The sequence below is a fragment of the Gambusia affinis genome, linkage group LG05 (genome assembly GCF_019740435.1).
Source record: "Gambusia affinis linkage group LG05, SWU_Gaff_1.0, whole genome shotgun sequence".
Taxonomy (NCBI): domain Eukaryota; kingdom Metazoa; phylum Chordata; class Actinopteri; order Cyprinodontiformes; family Poeciliidae; genus Gambusia; species Gambusia affinis.
Window position 1 is genome coordinate 19,852,380 of NC_057872.1, and position 17,463 is coordinate 19,869,842.

At 37.2% G+C, this 17,463-nt stretch overlaps 2 protein-coding genes across 4 annotated transcripts; both read left to right on the forward strand.

The window, feature by feature from the left end:
• The first annotated feature begins 209 nt into the window (after nt 1-209).
• mboat7 (membrane bound O-acyltransferase domain containing 7) lies at nt 210-8,821 on the forward strand. Of its 2 annotated transcripts, none has more exons than XM_044115935.1 (9): nt 210-361; nt 2,922-3,001; nt 3,588-3,717; nt 3,858-3,984; nt 4,082-4,238; nt 4,626-4,821; nt 5,323-5,475; nt 6,021-6,197; nt 7,059-8,821. In XM_044115935.1, the coding sequence occupies exons 2-9, from the start codon at nt 2,926-2,928 to the stop codon at nt 7,459-7,461; spliced, it is 1,419 nt and encodes a 472-aa protein (XP_043971870.1). In that variant the 5' UTR covers nt 210-361; nt 2,922-2,925; the 3' UTR covers nt 7,462-8,821. The 2 variants fall into 2 exon arrangements, with proteins under 2 accessions (XP_043971870.1, XP_043971871.1); XM_044115936.1 differs by having other exon boundaries at nt 223-307.
• An 84-nt stretch (nt 8,822-8,905) lies between these two features.
• Nucleotides 8,906-17,342, forward strand: tmc4 (transmembrane channel-like 4). Of its 2 annotated transcripts, none has more exons than XM_044115932.1 (16): nt 8,906-9,291; nt 9,413-9,608; nt 10,521-10,669; nt 10,752-10,916; nt 11,369-11,445; nt 11,711-11,868; nt 11,960-12,107; nt 12,929-13,087; nt 13,163-13,320; nt 13,557-13,677; nt 14,974-15,071; nt 15,454-15,637; nt 15,721-15,851; nt 16,029-16,184; nt 16,570-16,648; nt 16,770-17,342. In XM_044115932.1, the coding sequence occupies exons 1-16, from the start codon at nt 9,267-9,269 to the stop codon at nt 16,854-16,856; spliced, it is 2,091 nt and encodes a 696-aa protein (XP_043971867.1). In that variant the 5' UTR covers nt 8,906-9,266; the 3' UTR covers nt 16,857-17,342. The 2 variants fall into 2 exon arrangements, with proteins under 2 accessions (XP_043971867.1, XP_043971868.1); XM_044115933.1 differs by having other exon boundaries at nt 9,422-9,608.
• The last annotated feature ends 121 nt before the right edge of the window (nt 17,343-17,463 follow it).

Genomic DNA, 17,463 nt, shown 5'->3' on the forward strand with positions numbered 1-17,463 from the left:
ACACTGAATTAGGTGAAAGTTGATCAAAATGAAATTGCTTTAGTCGGTGACAAGGAATTGAATTAAGTTTATACTATATTTTATGTTATATACATTATATTTTAAGTTTACTAAAAAAAAAACCCAACCCTATATTTTCAGTGTATGAGGTTGTTTGATATAGTCCCGACTCGCATAAGCAGAATGGTACCGTCCTCTTGCGTCAAGACGTCATCACGCTGGATGTAGAACGACAAACCCGGAGGTGAACTCTTCCAGCGGTTAGGTGTGAATGAGTGACGAGGGACAGTTTTCATGGAACGTGCAGGTTAAACTGGAGATAAAAATCTTTATTTTTTGGCATACTCTGCTTTTTATGAGTGTAAGTACATAAATTCTGCTATTCTGATCGTCGGCAGCATTTATAGCCGTTAAAAAGCACCTAATTTACGCTTAACTGCTAAACGTTACAACGCTTTCACTGGTTTCTGTGGAAAAAAAGTGCGTTTCAAATAAACTAGGCATTAGTTGTGTGTTTTTTTCACTTAAAATCTTAAATATAAAGTATGCTTCTATTTTAACCTTATAGTAGCTTGTTGCACGCAGCGTTTTTGATTCGTTTGGCTTTTTACCTGCCTGTAGCCATTAACGGTTATTAAAAATACCATGCAGTAGTGAATATTGTGGTTCCGTATTTGTAATCGAAACTTACCATAATTGGGAAAGTTTTAGCTTCATTTGTGGCCATAAGTTGTGAAATACGTGAGTGTTTTAATCTGCGTTGAAGCATTAAAACCAACACGTCTGAGCACATTTTGAAGCTGACAACATTCCTCACCTGAAACAGAGCAAAGTCTATTAAACTAGGCAAACATAATGATATGTAGAATGTGAATGGAAGACATTTAAATATAATATCCTACCAAATGTTGTGTCCAGTTATTCTGTTGCGATTGTAGAAGTATTGCTCAAAACAATATTGTCATTCTGCTCTATTTAGAAGGTACCAAAGTCCAAAACTTTTAGATTACAATCCCTAATTTGAGATGCCATTTAAGACAGATAAGAGCTTTTATAAATCTGCTTCAACATGTCTCATCTAAAGAGTAAGATGATTCTTTAGGGTTCAAACATTAAATAGGAAGCTTTATTTTTAACAGTGAACTAAAATAAAATAATCTCATAGTTGTTCCAACATATGCATTGTTTAACAAATCGCTGTCTAATTTTCCAAGTAGCTAACGAAACTATATTAAAAGGTATTTGTTAAATAAATTAGCAACTTCCTAATCTGCTTTGACATACAGTGCAGGTCTCTCTTAAATTTGTTAATCCCATTTTTTTTATGCTGATCTCACTACAGACTTCACTCAAAAGTGCAAAGGACCAATATTGTTGTTATGTACAGCAGTAAGATGACCAAAGAACAAGCTAGACTGTATCATTTGATATTTTGTTTCTGTTGCAAAGATGTGATTTCTCCCTATTTCCTTAGATACAGGACGAAAAATACTAAACGGAGAACACTTAAACTCATTAAGTTACATATTTTTTCATCTTCATTATCCAGATGAGTGTCTGTTTTGCCATGTCAAAAACTGGCTGCATGTAATATTTGGTAGGCTGTTATACTGAAAGTTCATTCCTTTTACATCCTGCATGCTGGTATTACATGTAGCTAATTAAATGAACTTTATCTGTGTTTGAGCCCCTGCTTAGCTTACGTTTGACTGTCTTAGATTTTGAAGTCGGAGAGGGAGGGTGATATAAAGAAAAATAAAGAGAGGATTTTAGATATGTCATCTTAGTAATATCCAACAATAGTATAGTAAGATTCATGCCGTTTTTTACAATGAGTTTTTAAGTAGTATTTATGCACCAACAAAGTGATTTGTTGGCAAAAACCATGGCTTATTTCCACGTGGTCTCTGTTGTCATCTGTGATATAAGATGACAACAGAAAAATTAAATTTTTCTTTGTTGTGATACAAAACAGCCAAAAATAATGAGGAAGCAATAAAATAAACCTAGTTGACCTCGTATAAGGTAACAAAGGCCAATAAGCCATAAAAGCTAATGTAACACATTTGTCTTATTTCTGTGGAATGAACCTGAATAAGCACAATGAATTTAGTGAGGACAGGGGAAACATGAAAAACATTACTATTTTATAATCTTATAATATACAAAAACACCTGATTCAAAGTTCAGTCTGCTTGAATTTAGAAAAAATAAACTATTTGGTTTAATATATTATCAGTCTCACTTTTTCCTGAGGTATCTCCCAGCTCTGTTTTTGAAAAATTGTTGTTGTTTTTTTTGTTGGGTTTTTGTGTGTTGTTTTTTCCAATTGTTGCAGTAGTCATGTGTTTAATAAAGGACAAATACAATTTTTCTTTGTTGTGATCAAGTACAGGTACAAAATTAATGCTTGAAATCTGCTTAACCTTAGAAATATCTCTCACTTCATTCCATCGCAGTCAGAGAAAACCTCCTACTATATCTATCTCCAATAGGTTGACAAATTAGTGTCCAAAAAGAAAATGATAAAATATATTTTTAATTAAAGATAAAAATCAATTATATAAATCCTAAAATGAAAGATGATTTTTCTTCTACACCTTGGCATAACTTGTCTGCGCTCACTTACTGATTAGATGGATGTTAGCTACTTTGCTGTAATTGAGTATATAATAAATGCTTTTAAAAGCAACTCTCTGTTACTTTGGAGAAATACAAAATCTAAGACAAACATAATATATGGCTGTCTTATGTAAGTTGCATTTATTAAAAACACTTTCCATCTTAAAATACTTCCTTTTGTATCTTTAATTACGAGATATATCAGAATTAAAGTCATATTGCATTGGTACGGTGTTTTCCCCAATGTTAGACATGTTTCATGTGAATTTAACACACTGATCCATGTTTCCTGTCTGCAGAAAAATGTCTCCTGATGAACTGGTATATTTGGGTGTCCTTGCTGCCTCCATCCCTGTTGGGTTCCTCTTTCGTTATCTCAGTGAGTATTTTGCATAGCTGCCTAGGTTTCATTGTTGGAGCCAAATTTCACGATTGTTGTGTTGCATTAATTTTCTGAGATTATTTTTAGACTGAAAATTGTCCAACTTCTAGATTAATTGCTGTCATTTGTAGATGTAGATCTGAATACTCAGGACTTTTATATCTTTGAAGGGAAAAATAATCTTTTTCTAGTTTTCTGCTTTTTAACTTAAATTCCATCACAGCTTTTTCTAATTATGTTTTGTACTAAGCTTTTATTTACACTTTTATCACTTCTGTTCCATCTATATTCCTAATTTAAAATTTTTTTCTCTGTTAGATTGCACACTTGTGACATTTATTTTGTCTGAAATGCACCATAAATGTTTATTACCCCTCTGTGGGTAATAGACATGTGTTAATCAAGAGAACAGATCTATGCTAATTGCTGCTGGTGTGAGATAGAAAATTTACAGGATTTACCTGAATAGCAGGATGAACATCTTCCACAATTGTAGTTGGAAGCTCCTTTATTTAAGCTTGAAATCCTGTCAGGTGTTTTATTTTATTTTTACCAATAAAACTCTGGTTTTCTTTTGCTTCAGGTTCGTCTGTGAAGCAGGTGGCATCTCTCTTTCTGGGTTTGTCCATCACCATTGCTTTGTGTCACATCCACACTCTGCACTCCCTGGTGACAGTGATAGGAACATGGATTATCATTAAGAGCAGCTGGCGGTGAGTGATTACTCTCTTTGAAGACACTTTGTTTAGTCGTCGGCTCATGTATTGGCCCTGCAAGTGATTGGTATAATTACCGTCATGAATTAAGTGAGTGTAGATTTTGTGGACTCATAACACCTGCCTTTGCTCATCAGGCATGCCCCAGCACTGAGTCTCAGCTGGACGTTTCTCTACCTGCTCTTTTTCCGTCTGGTCACCTGGTTCAATCTTCCCCAGCCAACACCGTTTGCCAACGCCGTCCAGCTACTCCTCACACTTAAGGTAGAAAAACCCACAAACACTCAGACAGTAACATCGTCTGTTGTCTTGTTTCTTGACATTTTGTATGTTTTACTTTTGATGTTTGTTTTTCTCTCAGATGGTCAGTCTTGCCAATGAGGTGCACAGCTTCCATGTAGAGAAGAAGAGAGATGTGAGCTCCTTTGCCAAGTCTCCAGTCATTGGTGGTTTGTCTCAAGAACCTTCCCTCTACGACATTCTGTCCTATAGTTACTGTTATGTCGGTATAATGACCGGTAAGTCAACATTTAGTCTTCTCTAAATGATCTTGCTTATGTCTGCTTTGATATTTAACAGCAAAATCCTAAGCTTTCATATATGCTGATGTTGCAATCGATGTTCATTCTTTTTGCATGATTTATAACCAGTGTCTCTCTTTGTCTCACTTCCTGCCACTTGTCCAACATTGTGAGTCCATATTATTTGATATTGTTTCTCTGTGCTTGTAGTTTTCATACAAGTTTTTCTGCTGTCTTTGCTTTCCCGCCCCTCTTTCCTCCTTCTTTTGCACCACCTTGTTTTCCAACGTTGTCTTTCGCATCATCCTTATTGCTTGTTTCATTGATCCCTCTCTTCTCACCGCTGTGGTTTCTCCTTTGTCTCATTACCCCGACTCCCTAAAGGCCCGTTCTTCCGCTTCCAAACATACATGGACTGGCTGAAGCAGCCGAACCCGCTGGCTCTGCCCAGTTGGGAACCTTGTCTACAACGCTTGAAGATGGTGCCAGTTTTCGGGGTTCTGTTTGTGACCGTCAACTACTACTTTCCACTTTCTTACGTCCGCACAGACGAGTTCCTGGACCAAAACATTTTCTTCAGGTAAATTTTACTACAGTGAGTTCACAGTGCATAATTTATCTTTGTAGATTTGTTTTATCATTGTAATAATATAATTACATTTCTACAAATAAGTTAGGATAAATAAAGAGGGATTCTTTATAAAATTAGGAAAATTATGGACAGCCCTGTCCATCCTCTTCAAGAGGCTGTGTCTTCAGTCAGAGGCTTCTTCAAATTTGTTGCAATACAGACTGCTACAGGAAATATTTTATGAGAACAGCTGTTACGATCTACAATAACCCTGTGAATAATTCAAATTAATATGAGTGACAACAACATTTAATTTCCCTCTGGGATCAGTAAAATACTTCTGAATTACAATAGAATTTGAATAATCCCATATTTAGATATTTGTACCTTGTGGCAACAAAGGGAGAGTCTGGCTGCAGTTGTCCATAGTAGGAAAATCTTATCAGATGAAAAATGATTTTCTTTGTTTCAGCTGAACAATTGTCTTTTCTTCCTCCTCTGTGTCACCAGGTTGTTCTACATGGTCGCAGTGTTTTTTGTGTTCAGGATGCGTTTCTATTCGGCGTGGTGTGGCGCTGAGGCAGGCTGCATCAGCGCAGGTCTTGGCTGCTATCCTGAGAAAGCGCTTTCCAAACCCGGAGGAGGACCCACCGTGAACTACAGGTCGTTACCTCACCATCGAAGTTTGTTACAAACCATTTAGCAGAACTGGGAAAGCAAGGATCTGGTCAGAATAGACCAAAGTTGAACTTTCATTAAGTTGGTTAGATATGGGAAATAATAAAATGAAACGTATTTTAAACCTCAAAACATATTTAAGACTCTCTGGAAAGACAAATAATGTCCTCAGCTGCTTCTCATCCAACTAGACTGCATTTAAGCTATTTCACTAAGAAAAATTGGCAAATATTATATTGTCTAGATGTGGAAAGCTGAAGAAATGTCCTAAAAGGAAATGTCCTAAAAAGGAGTTTGACTGAAGGAGGCTGAATAGAAATGTACCTCACATTAATCTGATTTATAATTGTATACATTTTGTGTTGATCAGTCACAAAATCAAGATAAAATACTTTCAAGTTTGTGGTTGTAACAGAAAAATAGTATGAAAAAGTTTATTTGCAATTGATGTCAGTACTTTTCAAAGTAACTGTATAATACTTTCTGTTGTCATTAGAAAATACATTTATTTTTCCTCGCTTTGTGAGCAGCCCTGATCCCAGCACTGACGAGAAATACAACTTCAAAACCATCCAGAACATCGATTGTTACAACACGGACTTCTGTGTGAAGGTCCGACACGGGATGCGTTACTGGAACATGACAGTGCAGTGGTGGCTGCACCACTACATCTACCCAAACGCCCCTTTCACGTCCTACGCACTCAGGTAGGACGTACTCCTGCTCGGCAGCAATAACAGATCCCTGGGATATCTTGAACCCTGAAACTGTGTGGCATGTGCAAACTAATTAAAAACAAATTTTTAAAGGGGCAGTATTATGTGAAATGTACGGTACTTCTTTGAGCTTGACATCATCTTATAATGTTATTCCTCATCAAATGCAAACCTAGAGTGTTGCTTTGATTTTTTTTTTCATGCATGTTTGACAAATGATTTAAACTCCATGGCAACCATTCAGCTGTATAAAATGCCTGGTTGGACCTTGCTCCACCTTCGAGTCGCAGCTCCGCCTCTCAGAGCATCCCTCCCAAACCATTCCCCCACTCCGCTCCTTCAGACTAGCCAGCAGCAATTAGCAAACAGCTGGTAGAACCGCCTCAGTAAGCTCATCATATGAGCTGCTTCTCATTGGAAAACTGGTAAAAAATAGTTTTTTTAAAGAGAAGTGATGTTGTGATGACCTCCTGAAGGTGCCGTGTCAGAAAGAACAAGAGTTTCTTAAGGAGACAGAGGCCCAATTTCAAGGCCTTAGAGTTATGAAGTCAGTTTTCTTTTTGATATGTAGCATTTTTAAAACAACTGAAGGTAACATGGTTACTTCATTGTGCTATAAAATGTCACTATGTGGTTGTGAAACACATCATACTGCCCCTTTAAATGAAAAACATGCTATCCATTGCTAATTCTGGCTATTAGTGTAAAGTTTGTCTGTTCAAAATTAAGATTTTACTCCCAAAAATAGAAGAAAGTCTAACGAAGAACAAATATTTCTAGATTATGGTAAGTAATGGGACATAAAACGATATTTGGACTTCAGTTCTTCTCTATTGTCTCTGTGCTCCTCAGAGCTGGATGGACCATGTTCATCAGTGCCTACTGGCACGGATTACACGCCGGTTACTACCTCTCCTTCCTCACCATCCCGCTGTGCATCGCAGCAGAGTCTGCCATGGAGTCTGCCGTCAGATCCAAACTGGGTCCCACCGGACAGAACGTCTTCGACTGGATCCACTGGTTCCTGAAAATGAGGGCCTATGACTACATGTGCATGGGCTTCGTGCTGCTGAAGGCGTCCGACACCATCAACTACTGGATGTCCATCTACTTCACCATGCATGTCATTGCTGTCGGCTGCATAATAGTGGGCAAGGTCTTGAAGGGGGGGAGGAGAGACGGGAAGAAAGGGGAGAAGGAGCAAATAAGTGAGGAAAAGACTGAACACATAAAAACTGGACAGAAATCAGAATGAATGGAGGAATGGAAAAAGACTGGTTTTAGCTGTTTTAGTTATGTTTCTACCAACAGACATGACATTGGTCCAAGACGGTTTCTTCTTAGAAAAGTCCATTTTATTAAAAATGCAGTAAAGAGTGTCATTTGTGAAACTCCGTTAAAAATAGCTACTAAAGTTGTTTTTGTTTCTGTAGATTCACCTAAAATGCAGTGAATCATGGGAGAGGAACTGAGAGAGTGAATGTTGCTTTTATTTTGTTGAATGTATCAGTGACGTAGGAAGTTAAACATCAAGACCGAAAGTCCAGACTTGGTTTTTAGGAACTGCCGAATGAAAATGTGATAAATATCACAAACACACAAATGCTGGGAATATATCGAGAAATATTACATATTGTAATTGGACATATTGTTAAATGTAAATCTTAAGGCAAATCAGCTGTCTTAATGTTTAATTCAAATTTGTTCATGCTGAAGAAAGGAATTTACAAGATGTTTTTCTATCAAAATGCATTAAGCAAGTGTTAAATATGAACATTTCTGCTCTTTAACTTCTTGGATCCTGTGAACTCAAAATGTTGGTATAGTTGGATCTTTATTCCTTCATTTCCCTCCAGCTGTTAGGACTTCAGATGAAATGATGAACATATCCCGTCTCCTCTGCAGCCGTGTTGTTCCCACTGTGTGGCGTCCCATGTGAAACACTGCTAACGTCCATTTACTGCCAAAATATCTGCACTGCCGCTACGCACCATTCAGGGTCGGGACAAAATTTTTAAAAGGTTGCTATTCTTCTTGTTGTTCCATTATGCTGCCAATATTGTATATAATAACACTGTGTGGCCTAGCGACACCCCCAAAATCAAGATAATGTTTTTGTTTCTTTTTTAAGGTGAATATATATTACAATGTTTTAAAAAAAAACGGTTTGTTTTCCAATGAGAGCATTACTGTGATTTAAAAAAGATAATAAGCCAAAGTTTGCATCTTTTTCCCCAATTTACCGTCTTTAATATGGATAAGTAAAAAAAAATTATTACGTGAGTTTTAGAAAAGCCCTAAATACGTTTGATAATATATTGTTTAGAATTTTTTTTAATGTTTCATTCATGCTTGACCTAAACTGTGTCATTTTGTTGTACGTTTGTTTTGCAGGTTGTTGAATCTTTTCTGCTCTGTTTGGAAGGAGGGTCAGTTGAGATGCAAATAGTTTTTGAAACCCACACAGGGACAGTTTGTTTTCATACTGATGGTTGTTACACTTTGGATCTATAAGAAACCTAAACCCTTGGGTATTTATTTTTCCTCCTTGTGTTTGTGTTTTAAACTATTCTTCTTGCTTGGTAACAGAATTATATAAAAAATCTGCCATTCTGTGTCTGGTTTGTTTCTTTTATCTTTATAAATTTAAACCTTTTTGATCATCTGGGTGTTGGTAGAAGGAGATCCAGTTGTCAGACAGAGTTGCTTTGTTTCCGACAATAACCATTCTGTTTGTTCAGCTAACACCTTTTAATACATTTCTACAACTTTTATCTGGAATACGTTCTGCTTTCTGATCACAGTTATGCTTTGCAAAAATATTTTACTTCTGGTTGTGTTACTGCTGCATCTCCTGGTTGATTATGAGGCGCAGTCTAAATAATTTTGGGGATAATAGGTGAGGCATTCAAGGAAGTTCCTGTGGGATCATTTATATGACGGGTAAAGTCCACACTGGGAGAAAACAGGGAAGTCCTTCATCGCACATAACACTTCCCTGTAGACAACCGCTGCTTCACATATTTGTTTTCCACTGAAGTTGTGTTAAAGTTTACCAGAATGACCATCGAGCAGCAGGGCACGGGTAAGCTGGTGTTTTAGAAACTTAAATTATTTAAATGGACAAAAACTCAACTGAAAAACAGTCTGGATCATTTAATTGTACTGAATCGGTTCATGGATCTCCTTTTTGTTTTGTATTCGAGCATTCTCAGGAAGCGGTCATCCTACTGACCAGGAGTCGCTCAGGTTTCGCCGCGTTTCTTCTCGAATGTCCACTCAGATCTACCATGAACCCAACAGCAGCACAAGCCTGGCGCAGGAGGAGGAACAGAGCGGTTCCGAGCCGACCCGGGAGCTCAGGAACACTGTTTTCCCCATGGCTCTGAAAAAAGCTATAAGGTAAGAAAATGATTTAGTGGACGGGGATCCAACAGAGACCTAATGGCATCCAAAAATAATCCCTGAATATCCAGCCATCCATTTTCTAACACCCTTAGAAAATGGATTGCTGGTGCCGATCTCCAGCTAACGTTCCGGGCGAGAGGTGGGTGTCACCCTGGACAGATCACCAGTCTGTCGCAGGGCATCACTGAATATGTTCACTGGTTATGTTTTCATAATAAAGTTGAACCTTCATGTATTTTGGCACTTTAACCAGCAAACCTCTGTGCTTCTTAATAGGATTATGCAATAATCCAACACATAGAAGAAGATAATTGGAAGAAAAATCAAGCAAACACAAATCTGTCTATACTTCGCAATGTAGGTTATGTTCGGTCAGGCTGGATAGAAAAAAAACTTTTTATTTCTTGTCACTGATTCCCAATAAGATTTCGGTCTGGACTTTGACTAGGCCTGCTTTGTCTTCATGTTGCCACCACTATCTACAATGAGTCTGAAGAATTTGATGTACTATGAGTTACAACAACATTTAATTTCCCTTTTGGCTCAAAAAAGTAACTTTCATTTAAACTGAATTGTTGTTCTGCTGTAATGTGAGATTTCTTCTAGAATTGTCCTTTAGTTACCTTTGTCCATCAACTCTGATCCGTTTCCATGCATTCTCACATCATAATGCTGCCACCGTCATATATCACAGTGGAGACAGTATTTTCAGAAAGTAATGGAGTGTTAGTTTTTCATCATTATTAAAATGAAGCTCCTTAAAGTGATGAATAAATATCTAAAATATAGAAAACAAAACCCTACAAATAGTTCCATCATTTCAGAATGATGTAACTCTTAAAGTAAGGATATTGAAAGCTTAGCTGCATTTAAAAATCATTAGATGTGTTCTCCTATCAATTTCAGGCAAGTGCAACAAATGCAGGTTCCTGCTCAGTTCAATGGAGGATCCTGGAAACAAAAAAGGACCAAATTTATGCGTCAATTCAAAAGTAACGTCAGAGAGTTTCTCTACTTCTTCTCATTGTGGGGCAAAACCTTGCAAAAGATTGGAGGTAGGAATCTAGTTTATGCTTCCAAACAGCCACAAATGTAAAGGGCTCAGGTCAAGATGGCAAACTTTACTCTCTCTAACAGGAAACTTTGGAGGTGGAGTCCAATCTTACTTCATCTTCCTTCGATTCTTGGTGATTCTCAATTTTGTGTCCTTCCTGCTGATTGCTGGATTCGTCCTCATCCCCAGCATCGTGTTCAGATCGATGGGCATCAAACCGGAGAGCAGCAAACCTGATGTTTCGTCAGGTCTGACACACACAGGTTTCAGTGGCATGTTACCGTTTATTTTTATATCAGCTTTATTTCCTGTGTTCTCCTGTTAGGCAGATTATCTTTATAAAACAGGAAGCAGGTCTCTCAGTTTAACCCGTTTCCAAGCAACAACCACACACAGCCAGAGGTGAACCGTAGACGTAGATATCTGTAAACTTTATCTAAATATGCGACTTAAATATCAAGTCTGGTGGATGAGCTGGATGTCCATAACATTATAAGTTATATTTTCCTTTTATTGTCTTTTTCTATCATTTTTTGTATCTGTTTCTGAAACAACATGACCTTCATGAGCCAAGGAGAGTAATGAAACATGCAATAACACATTGATGTATTCAGAGATATTTAATTGATGTATTCAGAGATATTTAATTGATGTATTCAGAGATATTTAAGCTGCTGTTGTTTTTGTGTTTTATATGCAGAATGCTTGAAGTATAACCCAAATCCTCAAGGCCTGGTGGTCTTTTATGAGTTCTTCCTCGATTTACTCTCAGGAACAGTAAGATGCCATAACAAAACCCTACAAACATGTCTGACACACACACAGGTTTCAGATTGATTAGTTTTTATTTCAGACGGTTACTGTTTCCTGTTACTGGGAAAAGGCAGAGGCGATAATTTTTTTTCACAAAGTAACTGTCTCATGCTGTCACTAAATGACAGTTTAGACAAATATGAAAAAATACAACTTTTTTTAAATAAAAGTTACTTGCTGCGACATTAATCTTCATGCAAAACTGGCCTGTCCTCTCAACACTTTGCAGGGTTTCATGGAGTATTCATACATGTTTTATGGATACTACAACAACACTGTTATAGTTACTTCCTTGGTGGGCAGCAACTTTTTCTACAACATCCCCCTGGCCTATCTGCTCACTGCCGTCTTCTACTTTGCCTTTTGTCTCATTTGCATCATTGCACGGTCAGTACCTTTATAAACCTGCACTCCTGAATAGAGGATATTTATCGCTGTATTAGCCTGTCTGTTAAGGTGAACATTTGCCAAAATGCAGGATGGGCAAAGCGGCTCGAGTCGCCGTGACAACCGGAGGCAGCGATGTGAGGAGCTACAGCATGATCGTCTTCACCGGGTGGGACTACGGCTGCCTGGGAAGCAAAGCCACCAAACTAAAACAGAGGAACATTTACTACCGGCTGCAGGTCAGCAGAGTTTGCTGCAGGTTAATGTGTAAAACGAGAACAACTGAGGCTTTGGGAAGATGGTGACGTGTTTCTGTTGTGTCTTCTTCATGTCCAAACATTTTGACACATTGAGCCAAAACTGTAAAGTGATTGAGGACTTTCTTTTTTCTACTTAAAACTCAAATCTAATTTTAATTTTCTTATTTTATCATGCAGTATTCAAAATGAAATGTACAAATTAAACAGTCTTGGACGTTTGCATTATTACAAGTCAAGCTTATAATTTCTCAAATTTTGTGGGTTGGCTGTTTATTATTATTGTTGCCATTGAGAAAAGAAAATGATGCTCTCTTCTGGGTAACAACAATGGGATACGGGTCACTTTTAGTTCAAAAATGCTTGGTGAATATAACCAAGTTTATTCAGTGGCTGCACACACGTCTCTAAATCTTTGTGGTTTTACATATTATGAAACATCCTAATTTTGTAGACTGTAAAGCTAGCATCACATGGTTTAAGTACTATGATTTGTTTTTTATTTCATAGCATGTAAAACCACAAACATCTACTAGTGTTTTGGGGGTAAAAAAAAACTGACTACAAAAGTCAATATTTTGTGTACCAAACATTTTCCATTTTTAGAAAATGTTAATTTATTTATTTTTTTGCTTCACCTTATATATCGCCTTAAAGGATTGCATCAATTAATTATGCTGACGTTCCTTTTCTGTATCATCTTTGAATTGTGGTTGCAGGCTGTGTAGAATTACTCTAAAGGCCTCAAACGGCCCACAAACCTCTCTTTGGACACCTTTTCTCTAACTGACCTGTCTTTTCAGGTGGATCTGGAGGAGGAGCGTCTAAGGAAGCATGCAGCTTCCCTCACTTTGTGCAACAAAGTCACTTTATACTCTCTGCGTGTTTTGATGTTTTTTGTCGCAGTCGGGCTCATCGTAGCGACCTGCTTTGCCATTGCTCATGCGACTTCATTTAGCCAGGTAGTTTGTGTAGAAATATCACCATGGTTCTAATAAGTGTTGGTTTATCATTTGTTTCCATTTCCTGTCCAACAGGAACAAAGCGATGTGGCAGGTATCCTGGGATTGGTTTATACTTATCTGCCATCCATCGTCATCACCGCAGGGAACTTCTTGGTGCCTCTGCTGTGTGACCAAATTGCTTTGCTAGAAAAATATCCTCCCAGCGCTACTGTAGTAGTGGCACTATTAAGGTTTGAACTGTTTGTTTAATTTCTCTGTGACACCAAGTGCTGTAAGCCACAGTTTTAGGACTTTATCTGTGCTTTTAAATTTTGAAAAAACAGCAGAGAAAATAAACTTGGCTTTAGCTGTGGAAGACGGACTTCTTAAACAATATTCTTCCGTTTTTCATTCATTCCCCTAAACAGGAAATACCCGACTTTGATTTAATTATGAATCTGTGTTAAAACCTGTTTTGTTTGTTCAGGACAGTTATTTTGCGTCTCGTCAGTCTGGGCATCCTTCTCTACACCCTCTGGAATCAGATCACGTGCCACGAAAATAGAGACAAGTGTGCTCTGTGTCACTACAACCACAAAAATTACCAGGTAAATACCCAATAAACACACCGCTCAAACAACTTCAACCAAAACAGAACAGACGTTTTTATGCAATAATCAAAAGAGACCTGTTGTTGTCTTTTTTTTCCGTCTTTGGTGCTGCTTTGTTCTCAGATATGTTCAATTTGTTTTTCTGTCAACTCAAGTTTAGAGTTCAAACTGAAGCTATCTGCAGATAAAGACTCAATGAGCAAAGGAAAAATATCAGGTATCCATAGAAACTGATTCAGTTGTTTTAAGCTTCCCAGAAACAAAAAGTAGAATAAGCTGCAGCTACTAAATAAATAAATGAATACAGAAAAACATATTTTTGATCATTTGTGGTAATATTTAATTCAATAACTGGGTACTACTGGAGTGTTTTGTAATATTTTAAACTTATGCTACACAGCCCCCAGGTTTCAGAGACATACTTTACCTAAACTATAGATTATCAGTTTATTTTTCTTTGTGGATACATTGTGGTGAGTTATTTTTAAACATAATAGTCACACATTTCCTTAGTGTTTAGTGGAATTGCTAGTTAACTTGTATAACTTAAGTCAGTGGTTCCCAAAGATTTTCTGGGCCCCCTATGGATTACAATAAAATCCCCCCCGAAAAAGAAAAAAGAAAAAAAAAAATCAAAATCAACTGGGCACACACATCGTTCAACCAGACATAAATCTATGCGCATAAAAACAAACTACAAACCATCTTTACAGTGAAACACTTTTGTTTAACTTTTTTTTTTTTCATTCATCCATACTGGTTCCAGCGTCCCCCTGCAATGGCACTATGCCCCCCTTAGGGGGCGCGCCCCACACTTTGGGAACCACTGACTTTAGTCAAACATTTTGTGTGTCCTGTTTTGTGAGGTGCACCAGTTCACGTCCCCAGATCATGATGCTGCCATCATGATGTGTGAAGTAGAGAACTATGGTTTTCTCAGACTTTTTGTTCCAAGCACTGAAACTGTACTTTTATCAGACCACAAAACATGTTACCAAGTACTAAGGTTTTTATTCCTAAATGTATTTGCAAACTGTAGTCTCTCTTTTTATTTTGCTTCTGGAATAATGGCTTCTTCTAGACTGAATGGCATTTCAGTGCATGTCAATACAGGATCTATATTCATATATAAACTGCTGGCTTTGAAGGAAGTAATAAATAATATTTCTCATTTCTCATAGAGATAATTTTGGTAATGTTAGCTGACCTAAAACAGATAGATAAAAAGGTTATATGTGGGTCCTCCCAACCTCCTCATAAACTTTCCATCTCTTCCTGTTTGTCTCATAACAGTGCTGGGAAACAAGTGTGGGACAGGAGATGTACAAGCTGACGCTGTTTGACCTCCTCGTTAGCATTGCTCTTCTCGTGCTGGTTGAATTTCCACGCAGGTATGCATATTTTTATTTCTATTTATCTATTTCTTAACCTTTCCGTACAAAAGTTAAAAAAGAAAAAAAAACACAAGACAAAACAAGTACAGAATGAAAAGAACAAAAAGTCTTGACCCAAAATGTTTAGGTAGAAACACAAGCTCATTATACCTTAACTTTGTTATATGAAAGTATCATCAAAATCAAAGCAGAAGAATCTTTCCTGGATATTTTCTAAAACAAATCTCCAAGGAATTCCAGCTGTAAGTCTGTAGACGATCATCCATCATTACTTCAAGACTCCAATGAAATAGATGTCACTGATACATGAAGATACATGTGAGCCAGTCCAGTGTTTTGACAATATGACGCTGCTGTGGGGTGTTTCTGTTTGTGTTAGGATGATGGTGGATCACTGGTCGTGTAAGTTGACCCAGTGGGTAGGCCGGCAGGAGTTTGTGGTTCCCTCCAACGTCCTGGGCCTTGTTTACGGTCAGACTGTGGTGTGGACTGGAGCTCTCTTTTGCCCTCTGCTGCCTCTCATCAACACGGTCAAGTTTGTTATCCTCTTCTACTGCAAGAAGGTGAATCTGCAGCTTTAGCTCAGTCAGGATCTCAAACAACGGTTTCTAATTCTGTCTTCAATCCTTGTCGCTTCTCTCCACAGATCACTCTTTTCTACAACTGTCGTCCAGCGCTGAGGACGTTTCGGTCCACAACCTCCGCCTTCTTTTTCCTGGCCGTTCTCCTGTTCGGCTGGATCCTCGCCTTGGTTGTCATGATTTACAGCATAGCTGTGTGAGTTCTGATTTCTGCATTTTTATCTTTAAAATTATAACAGAACTGCTTTCAAAGGCAATAAAGTGACCATTACCAAGTTTATTCAAGTTGCAATCTGTATAATTTTAGCATTGACCAGTTTGAGTATTTTAATCTCGCATCTTTAAGGATTATTGATTCTGCCTCTCCAAACAGGATCCATCCGTCATTTGCTTGCGGGCCTTTCCGTTCCTTCTTTAGGATGTGGAAGATTGTTCCAGAGACCTTCTCCACTCTTCCTGAAGGAACAAGAGATTTTCTCTTCTTCATCGGCTCACAAGCTTTCTCCATACCTCTGTTTGCTCTATCAGGGTAAGTCTGATGTTTTATCTGATTAAAATGCTGGCATTATGCTCAAACGTGCATCTCAACAAGGAGTTGTTTTATATTTAATATTTTAGATGGATTGCACAGTGATGTGTTGCAATTTATTTCTGTTGTCTTTGAAGACAAAATGCTAAATTTTGTTACTCAGAAAATCAATAGAATATTATCTATGACCAAGTACTGTTGTGCCCTGCACAACTGCTGACATGACAGTCCTCTATTAGACTGTAATGAATCTATGTAATATATGAGTTCTACATTTTGAAATGGATTCCTGACATAAATAATTTTTTATGATATTCTTATTTATTAAGATGCACTTGTATTACATAATACTTAAAGGCCCACATTTTTATTTCATCTCCTGCAGTGTGTTTATGTGCTACTTCATCGCTTTAGCCTCTATCTATGGAAAATCTGTTGCAATGCTGAGAGCTCAACTTAAATTGGTATGTGTTTTTTTTATCTGTAACTGTGAAATAATCTCTTAAAATTTGTGTATACCATCCTGAACAGTCTGAAATAGTTTCAGATGTCCAGTTTAACCAGTGTAGTATCTCTGGTTTACAGGCAGGACAGGATAAGCAGTTCTTGGTGAAGCAGATTGAGAAGATGAAGCTTCTGTCACCACAGCACAACGAAGGAGAACAAGACTAACTCTACCTTTAAATTATGTTTTTGTGTTGCGAAATTTTTTGAAACATTCACAAATTGAGAATGCTACTGAAATACTTTCATAAATAGTGTATGTCATTAATGCATTTTGGATTGTACTAGGCAATTCTGCACAAAGATTAATATAATGTATTTTTTCCTAGAGATAAAAATGTTTCTGTTCAGTTACTTAGTAGTATCCAATAAAAAATCCTAGTTTTTCAAATGTGATTTGATAATCCTTTCATATGGTGTCATATTAAATTATCTATCTTTCTACTAATTACATTTATTTATTAAATTAATAAATATCTATGCGTTTTATTAAATTTTAAATTGAAAAAAAAACTCAGCTTAATTCACGCAGCAAAAGTTGCCTGTCTCTTTTTGCACCTACATTTATAGCATTTTAAGTCTAAAAACTTGAAATGTACATACGATTTTATACATCGTCTAAAAATCATCTTACTTTTTGGATCTATCATAGATTAGAAGTTTTATAGATTATAATAATAAAGTATTTAAGGTTATATTTTATCCCATGTATCTACCCCCATCGTGTCTTTACGTAATAATAAATTTAGAGGGGTTTAGCGCCCTCTGGTGTCAC